Source organism: Taudactylus pleione, unplaced genomic scaffold, assembly GCF_031769625.1.
Source record: "Taudactylus pleione unplaced genomic scaffold, aTauple2 ptg000238l, whole genome shotgun sequence".
NCBI lineage: Eukaryota > Metazoa > Chordata > Amphibia > Anura > Myobatrachidae > Taudactylus > Taudactylus pleione.
In genome coordinates this window covers 6200968-6213932 of record NW_028284640.1, presented here as the reverse complement: position 1 = coordinate 6213932, position 12965 = coordinate 6200968, and the positions used below count along the sequence as shown (strand labels likewise).

The following is a 12965-nucleotide window of genomic DNA, read 5'->3' as shown; positions in this document are numbered from 1 at the left end:
GGTTCTCCAAGTACCAGCATGCGGGGCAGGCTAGCTGGGACTTGCAGTTCTACTTGTAAAGACAATGTTTGATATTCTTTATTTACACCACACCACACAATCAACCCGCCACCCACCGCCACCAGGGGTGGCGGGGATAGCCCCGGGCTATCAGCCTGGGCCTGGGGTGCCCTGGAGAGGGTGACCCCTTTATTGGGGGGGTCCCCAGCTCTCCAGGGATCCCCGGCCTGGGCTGACTAGCGGTCAGGGTTGATGCTGCGGCTGGGGGGCCCGGTGAAAGGGCTCCCCTGGCTGTGGCATCAGCCCCCCGCTAGAAAAAGTCCAGTGCTGGTTCTGGAACATACAGGGGAACCCTACTCATTTTTTGTCCCCTATATTTCCAGAACCAGGACCGGATCAGAGCCCAGAGCTGGTTGCGCAGAATACAGGGGACCCCTACGTCGTTTGTCCCCCGTATTTTGGCAACCAGCGCTGGTTCTGACTAGCCCGGTGCTGGTTGTGCTTAAGTACAGGGGACCCCTACGTCGTTTGTCCCCTGTATTTAAGCACACCCAGCACTGGGTTACTAATGCCCGGGGCTGGTTGCTCTTTTTTGGGGGGGTGCACGCCATTTTTTTCTTTTTTTACACAGGTTTTTTTTTTTTTTTTTACCACAGCAGCACAGACGGGTCTCACGGACCTGTCATTGCTCTGTGCCAATCACACAGATGCATGTAGCACGGATCTCCCGGGTTCGTGCTACATGCAAATGGGCACCATAACGCTGATTGGCTTCCTGTCTGCCACTGCAGTGCCACTCCTAGATGGGCCACGTGTTTGTGCCGCCCCCTTGTGTCGCTTAGCATAGTCATCCAGCTTCCTCGGTACAACCTTTTGGCCTAAAAACAATATTGTGAGGTGTGAGGTGTTCAGAATAGAGTGGAAATGAGTGGAAATTAATGTTATTGGGGTTATTAATAGCGTAGGAACAAAAAAAGGCCCATTTATGTGATTTTAGCGTTTTTTTTTTATTTTTTAAGAAAAAATCCAGATCCAAAACACAAAACCCAGAACCCAAAACACGGAAGGGTGGTTTTGGCAAAACCAATCCAGATCCAAAACACGAAGAAAGATCCAGATCCAAAACCAAAACACAAAACACGAAAAGTGTCCGGTGCACACCCCTAATATATATATATATATATATAAAGACCAGCATCAGCGGCACTCGGGTGTATAAACTCACGGCACAGCAGTAGATGTAAGCAACGTTTCGGAGCTCTTTACTCACTCCATCAGATCCTGATAACGGAGTGAGTAAAGAGCTCCGAAACGTTGCTTACACCTACTGCTGTGCCGTGAGTTTAAGGTAGCTGAAGGCTGTATAAGCCTAAAGCTACATAAGTGTACAGGCTTGGAGCCGATAGTAATAAAACCAGGTTACATAGTTGTCGATTGACAGGTCAGTAGGACCTGTGTTTTCTCTTTGTCCTATCAGAGCATAGGAGGGCGGGTCTTTAGAATTTATATAGGTTTAAGTGGAAGCTAAGGACCTCCTCTTTGCTCCAGGATTCCCAGGATTCCCTGCCCACCCACCCAATTAATTTTATTCAGTTTAGTGGTCGTTGCTGTTTGTCTTATGGTCGTTTGTTTTTGAATGGATGGTATGTTCTGTCTAATAAATCGAATGAATTATAACAAACATCATCAAGGCGGGAAAGCATTGCTTCTCAGCGGCCAATAGTGGACGCAAGTGGTAGCTGTTGGGGGCACCTTCCCTTTCGCAGGGCGAGCTGTCTCTGCCCAATGGGGGGACCTGTGCTTCTTCATTAAGGTTGGGCCCCAGCAGTGCTAAGCCAATAGATGGGGGAGTTTAGGCCTCCACGGCTCAGTTTGCGTCGGGGGGTGTACAGCCGCCTCCCCCCATTTGATAGTGAAGAATGTTTGGGCTAGAGCTGAGATTAGCAATGCTTTCTTTGGCCACCTTCTTTTTTCTAATAAAAATTTGATTAGTTAAAATTAAATAATAAAAGTTGTGACCTTATTTAAATAGCAATTTTTGTGTCTGTCGTCATTTCTAGTTATATAGTTATTAGTGAAGTAGGTTAATATTGTTTAGAGGTTATCAGACTATAGACAACTTATGTACCCGAGTGCCACTGATGCTGGTCTTTATTGTGGGATCTCGTGCTGTGTGATCCTTTACAGAGGGCACCTGAGGGAGCTGCTTATTTTGCTATAATGGAGTGCCGCTCTGCACTATTATTATATATATACATAACATATACAGTCAGGTCCATAAATATTGGGACATTGACAGAATTTTCAGATTTTGGCCTCTATTTACCACCGCAATTATTTTGAAATGAAACAAACAAGATGTGCTTTAACTGCAGACTTTCAGATTTAAGTTGAGGGTAATTACATCCAAATCGCGTGAACGGTGTAGGAATTATAACGGTTTCAATATGTGCCTCCCACTTTTTAAGGGGCCAAAAGTAATGGGACTATCAACTCAGAAGCTATTTCATGGACAGGTGTGGGCTATTCCCTCGTTATTTCATTATCAATTAAGCAGGTAAAAGGTCTGGAGTTGATTCTAGGTGTGACATTTGCATTTGGAATCAGTTGATGTCGACTCTCAATATGAGATCCAAAGAGCTGTCATTATCAGTGAAGCAAGACATCATTAGGCTGAAAAATCAAAACAAACCCATCAGAGAGATAGCAAAAACATTAGGTGTGGCCAAATCAACTGTTTGGAACATTCTTAAAAAGAAAGAACGCACCAGAGAGCTCAGCAGCACCAAAAGATCCGGAAGACCACAGAAAACAACTGTGGCGGATGACAGAAGAATTATTTCCCTGGTGAAGAAAAACCCCTTCACACAGTTGGCCAAATCAAGAACACTCTCCAGGAGGTAGATGTATATGTATCAAAGTCAACAATCAAGAGAAGACTTCACAAGAGTGAATATAGAGGGTTCACCACAAGATGCAAACCATTGGTGAGCCACAAAAACAGGAAGACCAGATTAGAGTTTGCCAAACAACATCTAAAAAAGCCATTACAGTTCTGGAACAACATCCTATGGACAGATGAGACAGAGATAAACTTGTACCAGAGTAATGGGAAGAGAAGAGTACGGAGAAGGAAAGGAACTGCTCATGATCCAAAACATACCACCTCGTCAGTGAAGCATGGTGGTGGTAGTGTCATGGCGTGGGCATGTATGGCTGCCAATGGAACTGGTTTCCTTGTATTTATTGATGATGTGACTGCTGACAAAAGCAGCAGAATGAATTCTGAAGTGTTTCGGGCAATATTATATGCTCATATTCAGTCAAATGCTTCAGAACTCATTGGACGGCGCTTCACAGTGCAGATGGACAATGACCCAAAGCATACTGCAAAAGCAACCAAAGAGTTTTTTAAGGCTAAAAAGTGGAATGTTATGCAATGGCCAAGTCAATCCCCTGACCTGAATCCGTTTGAGCATGCATTTCACTTGATGAAGACAAAACTGAAGGGAAAAGACATTTGCAGTAGAGGCCTGGCAGAGCATCACCAGGGATGAAACCCAGCGTCTGGTGATGTCTATGCGTTCCAGACTTCAGGCTGTAATTGTCTGCAAAGGATTTGCAACAAAGTATTAAAAAGTGAAAGTTAGATTTAGGATTGTTTAGTTTGTCCCATTACTTTTGGCCCCTTAAAAAGTGGGAGGCACATATAGAAACCGTTGTAATTCCTACACCGTTCACCTGATTTGGATGTAATTACCCTCAAATTAAATCTGAAAGTCTGCAGTTAAAGCACATCTTGTTTGTTTCATTTCAAAACCATTGTGGTGGTGAATAGAGGCCAAAATATGAAAATTTTGTCAATGTCCCAATATTTATGGACCTGACTATATATATATATATATATATATATATATATATATATATATATTATATACATATACAGCATATCTCTAGATTTTTGCCAGTGCTGTACTGCAGAGGCTGAGTGAAAACAATGTTTCCAGCATGCAGTACTCCATGCTACACTAAAGTGAAGGTGTAGATTAGCGAAATTATAACATTTGACTGGGAATACGGCTTTATGCAGTAAATTGATCACCCCATGCCTTTTATAAGGAGAGGGCAATATGGACCTCATTCAGAGTCGGTCGTAAGCGGCCGCTCGGTCGTACCCAGCGATGTTCGCAAAACAGCGCATGCGTAAGTTTCGCAATGCGTGTGCGCAAACTAGCTGTTGCGATCGGAAATTTCTCTCTCCTTCAACTTGGCCAGGTCTTTAGTTTGAGTGACAGGATGAGGCGTTTGTGGGTGGTAACAGTGGAAGGTGCTTGTGAACGGGAGAGTGGAGATCTGAATCCAGGCGTGCCTGACTATGCAAACGGCGTTTTATGGGAGTGCATAATTAACTAAGTAGTGTCATGGCACATGTGACATGGGAGGTTTTTACACTGACTTGATCGTAGTGCTTAAGAGAGGGTATGGTCAGCCTTAAGCTCTACGACCAGCTCTGATGGTTCCCGATGGTCTTGATTAATCCTTATATACCCGGAGATGACATGTATAGCGAACGAGAAGGGGGCGTTTTTTTAGTCTTGCGGCCGCATCCTCCCCTCGCTCGTCCAGCTAATGATCCCATCTTAACGACGCAACTTGCGAGCGCTTCATTTGCATATCCGGCCCCTTTTCCCTTACGATCGAGCGGCCGCAACGACCGACTCTGAATGAGGTCCTATATGCTGTAGGGGAGTGTCCAGAGACAGACGTCCCCATTAGTATCTCATTATTATGCAAGATTACATGACTGCATAGGACAAGCCAGTTGCAACCAAACTACTTATGACTTGGCCCACACTATGCAAGGATCACACTACACAGGCTCTACCAAAGTTTTCAATATTTAAATATAATTTCCAGGGCAGCCTGTTTGTGCAGCTAAGCACATTATGAGCACTGCCTTTTAGGTGTACCCTTTAATTGCATATTACATGTACCCATTAATTGCGTTTTACAGTGAGCAAGGCCATTATTGCGCATTAAGGACCTGATTCAGAGCCGCTCGCTAGATGTGATCACTCGCATTCAGCGTATGCAAATTCGTCAAAGTGACGCCATGGCAGGCGCTCGCTTGGAAAGGCATTAGCACGCCCACTTTGGCTGTGCGAGCGATCGCTCTGTGTATGCAGACACCCATTAGCGTATGTTGAGACGCCCACTAGCGCACGTCATCTCCAGGAAGTGTTTTAACACATTGGGACATCGAGGACCATCAGAAGCTAACGCAGCACTTGTGGTTGCCTTACCATACCACAAGCACTGCAAGGACTTAAGTGTAAAAAACAGGCATGTGACGTGTACTATGATGCTGCCTGTTAATTATTATTGAAATGGCGTTTGCACCTCCACTCCCCCGTTATTAGTGTCCTGCACCTGTTACCACCCACAAACGGCCTCTCCTGTCACTCATTTCACTGAGCTGTCTTTGCTGGGCGAGCGAGTGGTTTGCGATCGCACAGGGTAGTTCACGAACGCGCAGAATGAAGCGTGCACATGCGCGTTCGCATACCATCGGGCCGCTTGCGAGCGCACAGCGCTTGCGAGCGGCTCTGAATCAGGTCCTAAGACATAGCAAGGGCATGGTATTACAGAGCTAAACTATATGCATGAAATAACTGGAGAAAAATATGTTCCCCATACGCTCTTTGCGCCCCGTCCACGCCCTCATCTGGCTGCCATGTTAGGGGGGTGATGGTTATCAAATGAAGCAGGCAGAATCTGAGGGACAACCTCGAGTACTTGCTTTATGTGGACTGCTAAATTCATGCACAAGGTACCTGCAATATCAATCAGCTCCCCCTCCCCCTCTTACCATGTATGAGATCCCATTAGCATCCTAAAGACGTGCTTAATATGTGTGTGCTATAGACATAATGCAATCCAAAGGGTATGGGAAGGTAACAGCCCTCAGCAGAGTGGCAGAGGAATACACTGTACTGTACACTGTATTTTACTGCCAAGACTGAGAAAGGTTACATGTTGTGGTATAGTGATCTTTTAACTACTGTGCTCCACTGAGACACGAGAATGAGGAGATAGATATGGAGACCTACCTCAAATGCTGGGGGGTGATAATGTTGGTCAGGAAAACAAAATAGGGATAATAGTGCTTGGGACTGTGTGGAAATCAGGTACGGTGGTAAATGTGGTACATGCATTATTGTACTGTACTGTACTGCACTGTAAATAGAGCATGATCAGCCCTGGCCAAGTGATTACACACAGGGAAACAAGGACACTCCCCACATACTGAGCAGGTCACCCTGGCATGGCCTCTCACCCAGTAAGAGCAGCCAGCAGGGGACTGAACTCTCGCTCCTCACTACAGTAGAGAGAAGGTGGGTAACCTAGTGCTCTCTAGATGCTGGGGCATTACATCCCAGCACGCTCTGATTGCCAATGCAGGCACCTCCACAGCAGCTGGGGACCCTGCCTGCCCCTGGGCTGCAGAGACGGAACAGTACCCGGGATTACTCATATCACAGCTCAGTATACGATGATCCAGGACTCCATCTTCCTTCTTCTCACCTGCCGCGCTGTCAACTCTGTTCCGGCCGGCCCTCATCTCACAATAAGATCCCCCCCGGCGCCGCTCTCCTTGCTATGACAGACACCGGTGGGGTCATCCAATTTCAACTGCAGCTTGTCTCAGGGATGTCCGGCCGGGGAAGGGCAGCCCCAGCCTTCTCTAACATCCTGCGCAAACACATACTGCGCATCTTACCCCTACACAGCTGTCGGCTCACCGGGAATCTTCCCGGAGATATCTGTGGCCAGTCCGCCTCTGCTCTCCACCAACCATTCCCTGACTGTCAGTCACACTGCAGGAAGATAGTCGCTGCGACCGCCGACTGTAGTGTAGCTTGACACCTGCGCAGTGCAACTCAGAAGCAGGCGCATTTTACCGAAAATCGTTTAACTGTAAAACTCGGCATTGCATCCTTCTCTGAATGAGACCCAAAGCTCCCACTGCCTCTACATCATGTGTGATACTGTCAGCAGGGCCGCAACTAGGGGGGGGCTGGAGGTGCACGTGCACCGGGTGAGCCGCTGTACCTGGTGCCAGTGACCTCCAGCCCGGCGCTGCAGAGAGGCTCCAAGCCGGACGTCCGCTGGTAATATTTATTACCAGCGGGCGCCCGGCTCCTTCTCTGCAGCGACGCGGTGTAGCCGGAGCCGGAGGCTGGAGTTCTCTCCCGAACTCCAGCTTCCGGCTCTCCCCATGGGCACTATGGGGGAGACGTCATGACATCTCCCCCATAGTTCCAAGGAGCAGCCGGCGGACCGGACGCGACGCTGGATGCAGGAGCGGGGTTCAAGGTAAGTATTTTTTTTTTAATAAGCTGCACTACAGGGGCATTATTATGGGGGCAGGGGCATTACCACAGGGGAATTACTATGGGGGCATAGGCAATAAGGGGCATTACTAATGGGGCATGAGCACTACAGGGGCATTACTATTGGGGCATGTGCACTACAGGGGCATTACCACAGGGGCATTACTGTGGGGGCATGAGCACTACAGGGCCATTACTGTAAGGGCACTACAGGGATATTACTATGGGGCATGGGCAATACAGGGGCATTACTATGAGAGCATGGGCACTACAGGGGCATTACTATGAAAGCATGGGCACTACAGGGGCATTAATATGGGAGCATGGGCACTACAGGGGCATTACTGTATGGTGGGCACTACAGGGGCATTACTATGGGGGTATTAACATATGGGCATTACTATGGGGGCATTACAATATGGGCACTACTGCAGGGGGAATTACATGGGGGGCGCCAAATTACTGTCTTGCCCCTGGTGACAAAAATCCTAGTTTCGGCCCTGCTGTCAGCGTAGAATTTGGAGTTGGTATACAGCCAGCTCAAGGATCGTTCAGTTCCAAACTCTTATTTTTAATACTCTGGGGCTCCTAATGGTTGTTAACAAATCAGAGGAGAATTAATGACCCCACATAAACTTTAGCAAGGGACTAGTCAGTGCAGCAGGTCTCAGAAGAATACATTAACACAGACTTTAATGCTGTACCTTGTGGTACTCGTTCTTCAGTAATAGTAACATAAAGTCTGACACTGAGGTTTTATTGAGGAACCGGTTCTGTGCCGTGTATTATTTGTCTGACATCTATAAACTGAGACAATTCATCCATCAAATTAATAAGAGAAGTCAGTGCTGCATCTGCCCGTGCATTGCTCCTTTATATCCTGCCACTGTGACATATGCTGGGGATGCTCTTGGAAGTTATATTTAGGAAGGTTATATTTATTCAGAATCACATCTAACACAGTAAATACAAATTATTATTATTTTTTAAAATATAGGATAGATACAGCTCATCGACTGGATATGTGAGTCTAATATGTTAGGTGTTACCACTAGGGGGAGCCAGTCCTTCAAAACAAGTTACTTACATTGGTCTTAATTTAGAGTTAGGGGTCTATGGGCCTGATTCAGCAAGGGACGCAGTTGTTACTATGCATGCAACCGGTCGATTACTTCGCACTGCGCATGCATATGAGGCAGAGGCTACGCAGACGCATGACACAGTGATTGAGAGAAACTGCCATTTGTTTGTGGTGACAGGGGGGTAGCCGTGTGAATGCAGATGCGCCAGTGCGTTTCAACGGTGTGCATAAAGAGGCCTCATATTGTGCGCAGAAGTTAGCAATTCCTGAGCGAGGTCTGGGCTTCCTTAACTGTGCGCCTGGGTCCGATGTTACTTGATGTTACCGATTGTTTCGCTATGTTCCCCTAGTATACAGATGTGAGTAAGGGGAAGTGGGAGTCCTTATGTCAGGCTGCAATTGCAATGTGAATGTACACATTTATAGATCACCGCTGATATTAGCAACTGCGGTGCGTGCGTATAAGCAGAATTGCGATCCGTAGTGAATCAGGCCCTATGTACTAAGCCTTGGAGAGTTATAAAGTGGACAGAGATAAAGGGGTCTATGTACTAAGCCTTGGCGAGAGATAAAGTGGACAGACATAAAGTACCATCCAATCAGCTCCTAACTGTAATTTTCTAAACACACCTGTAAAGTGACGGTTAGGATTTTCCCTACCATCTCACACCCTCAGGGGGATGCGCATAATAAAAGTGTGTCTCCTCTGGAAAGAAAAATGGGAGTTTGGAATTGGATAGCAACTGTAACTAGTTTGCCGTGAAAACGTCTCGCACAAACCACCTTGCACCTAATTGGATTGAACCCCCAAGATTTCATAAATCTCTCTGTGAGAGCAGCAGATCAGTATTGCTGTAGCATTTAAAATGCATTATAGTATGGTATGGATAGGTGGGCATTTAGTAAGGGGAATTATAAATGGGAGGAGGTTGCTGTAGTAAAGACAATTGAAGAAAGTCAGTTATAAAAGGGTTCTGATTGCATTAGATAAGAACAGCGCTTCTTCTAATACTATACAGAAGCGGAGGTGATCGTACTGATATCGGCAGATCCTATAGGTGTTGATATAGGTGCCAGCGGTGTGTGACGGAGATCAGTTCACACGATAGATTTCTTAACCAGGTCTTGGTTTATTAACCAGGCAGAACAGATTTGCAGGATGACGCTGGGATGATGCAGCAGGTATGTACAACAGGTAAACTATGCCCAACCAGGGACGTATGTGGTGGCACAGGTGGTGTGTGTACAAACAGAGCACACGCCTACAGTATGTGTGTGTACCTGCAGTAGTGGTAGCGGAGTATGCATATAATGGCATATATATGTAGCGGTATAGCGGTGGTGAGACACGCAGGGTCACTGGCCTGAGTTACGATGTTTCTCCATTAAAGAGACTCTCAGGGACACGTTCTTCCTCTATGGAGGCCAAAGCTGAAGACGCGCAGTATGGTCGAGCATGCACAGTAGCGTACAAGGGTCGGAGGTCAAGCTTCTGGCAGTCTGGGGTCACAGTGCCACCGGGTAAGGAGACAGCACAGGTCACTCTCCCCTACAACTGAGAGAGCCCTGGATGTAACCAGTAAAGCAGTGGGTGGAGTCTCCTTTGACGCTATGTCTGTGGTGGGCTTAGGAGAATGAGGGAATTGTGCGGTTGTTGGCGGTGAGGGAGATTTGAGTGGAGGCAGTGGTTAGAAATGGTCAGTACTCACAAGTACAAGCAGTGGGCCTGATTCAGAGCCGCTCGTAAGCGGCCGCTCGTTCGTTCCGACCGATGTTCGCACAACTGCGCATGCGTACAGATTTTAATACGCATGCGCAAACCAGTCAGTGCGGCCGAAAATCGTGTGCTCGCTAAATAGCGAATGCCTGCTAATTTGAGTGACAGAATGAGGCGTTTGTGGGTGGTAACAGGGGAAGGTGCTTGAAAACAGGGAGTGGAGATCCGAACGCAGGCGTGCCAAACGGTCAAAACGGGCATTTAATGGAAATGCATAATTAACAAAGCAGCGTCATCGACCACGTCACTTGGTTGTTTTATAGTTAGAACTGCTCGCATGATTGTGGTAGGAAAAACCAACCACAAGAATAGCGAGCAGTTCATACGCCGTCCGATGTACTCGATTAATCTAATAAATAGCGGACATGACGTATGATGCGAGCGGCCAGGGGGCGTTTTTTTCAAAATTACGTTCGCATGTTTTGTTCGCTCGTTCAGACATAGAGGTGTGAACAGACCGCAAAGAGCGAACGGTTAATTTAAATAGCCACCCCTTTTTCTGGACGAGCGAGCGCAAATAGTGTCCAGCTCTGAATCAGGCCCTGTGTTCACCGCATTCTGGGTCAGTTATGATGACACAAGTGAGATACCACACATCCACCATTAGTGGCCCTTTTCTTATACTGTATGCAATGTATGGTGCTCGGACAAGCCCAAATTCCACAATTGTCTACAACAAGATGATTTTACCTGTCGCTATTTGGTTTTGTTTTGCAGGAGAAATGGGTGACCACGGAGTAAAAGGAACCATGGGCCGTCATGGGAAAATTGGCCCTATTGGTTCTAAAGGTATTTCAGTATGAGCTTGTACTACATATAATGTGTGATCTACCTTCACTGATTCAGTTGTACAATTTATTATGGAAGATAGTTTTTAAGTAATTAGCTCATTAATGTAACAAAGCTATTATTCTGTCCGTTGTAGTCATTTAATTGTTTTTTATAACTCTTGATTGTAGTGAAAAGTACACTAATAATTTTTTTTTTTCTTAGGTGAAAAGGGCAATATAGGTGATATGGGTCCACCAGGTCCAAATGGAGATCCAGGTATATTTATGCATCTGAACCATTATCATGTTACTCTGAATGCTAGGCCATATATAAACAGACAGGGGGCGGGACTGTACTACACATCACATATATGATGCGGTACATCCCCACTGATCGGGTACATACTGCTGCAAACAGAAATCAGTGAGTCCAGAGCATAAGTGCAGCTCATAGCCATGCTTGGTAACCCAGACTCGCTGCGGCGAGTTATTTGAATTTACCCCTTTATCTACTGCTTTTCTTCTTGTTTTCTATATCTGGGTGCAGGGGCGGCTTGTGTTGGCCCTGCGTTTATGGGAGTCTCCTGCTGACAGAGGGCCTGATTCAGCAAGGAACGCACGGATGCAGATGCACGCAATCGGACGATGTTTGCAGTCTGCGCATGTGTATGGGCCGCAGTGCGCGTGCGCTAACCACTCACTGCGTCCGCAAAAGCGAGCACAGTGAATACGCAAATCCAGGGAAAAGTGATTGACAGGAAGTGCCATTTGTGGGTGGATATGGGGAGTGGTCGGCCGAACGCAGGCTTGCCAGTGCATTCGCACCCCGTTACAGGGGCGTGCATAAATTAGCCACTGAGATGACGGACGCAACCTGGCGTCCCTCTGCGTGCAGGAAATCTCTCAATTCCTGCGGCAGGGTCAGGCCTACCTTTAGTCTACTTGCTGCTCCGATGTTACTCGATGTTCCCGAAGTTTTCTCAGCCTTGCGCATCATTACGGACGTTGGCAGACGGTAAAGGGGGCGGCATTATGTAGTGCTGGGTGTCTGCATCTTTGTGCTGCGATTGCCGTGCGTATGCATTCATTAGAATATTCTCGCAGCTGTCGGGTTCATGCGTCTGCATCCGTACGTTCCTTACTGATTCAGGCCCAGAAACTCCTATCTTGGGTGAGACAGTTTTACACTAATATGGTAGCCTCCTGTTATGAATGAGGCCCCTATTTATTCCATTTACCTATTTTAGGTGGGTGGTGGGGCACTTGGTGAACATTGGGGTCACTTGGGGAACACTGGGGTGTACTAGGCAGTAATATGGCTCTGCATAAGTGTATCTGTCATTTGCTGATACAGTATTGGACAGTCTGTGCTCCAGTTGTCACATGTCCAAATCTTTATTAGTCCGATAAATGACTGTTAAGGTGGGTACAGGGTGAGCGGGTTAGGTTTTACTCGGATTTACTCGGATCTTTAAATGGCATTTTATTGGCTATCGCCTATCATGTGTTTTGGATAGCCAATAAAATCCGAATTTGCGGTAAAGTGGCGATAAGAACCGAGTAAATCCGAGTAAAACCGAACCCGCTCACCTCAGCCTGTCACTACACACTAGGACGATGTGTCCTCAGACGATATGTCAGCCTGACGGGCCGACATATTGTACCGCAGGTACACATTGAGCGATGTAATGAACTACTGAATGATCCTTCGTTCCGTCCTTCATTGCCTGCAATGGCACCGCAAACTATATCGTCTGTTTGGCCGTGCACCGCGACTGACCGGACGATATCGCATGCGACTGCGGGAACGAGCGGATTGGGCATAGACACTGGGTCTGATTCAGCACGAATCGCAGATGCGATTGCAATAGCGAATAAGCATGCTGTCTCACTGTGATCATATGCTAATCCTCTGTGATCGCTGTGCCGTTGCAGCACAACAC

At 46.9% G+C, this 12965-nt stretch overlaps 1 protein-coding gene across 2 annotated transcripts in view; it reads left to right on the top strand.

Annotated features, from left to right (window-relative positions):
- Positions 1-12965, top strand: part of COLEC11 (collectin subfamily member 11) — a 62835-nt gene that overhangs the window by 37010 nt on the left and 12860 nt on the right. For both annotated transcript variants that reach the window (XM_088479524.1, XM_088479523.1), the window contains exons 4-5: positions 10970-11041; positions 11246-11299. In XM_088479524.1, the coding sequence (XP_088335650.1) occupies positions 10970-11041; positions 11246-11299 (126 nt within the window). The remainder of the gene's footprint in view (positions 1-10969; positions 11042-11245; positions 11300-12965) is intronic.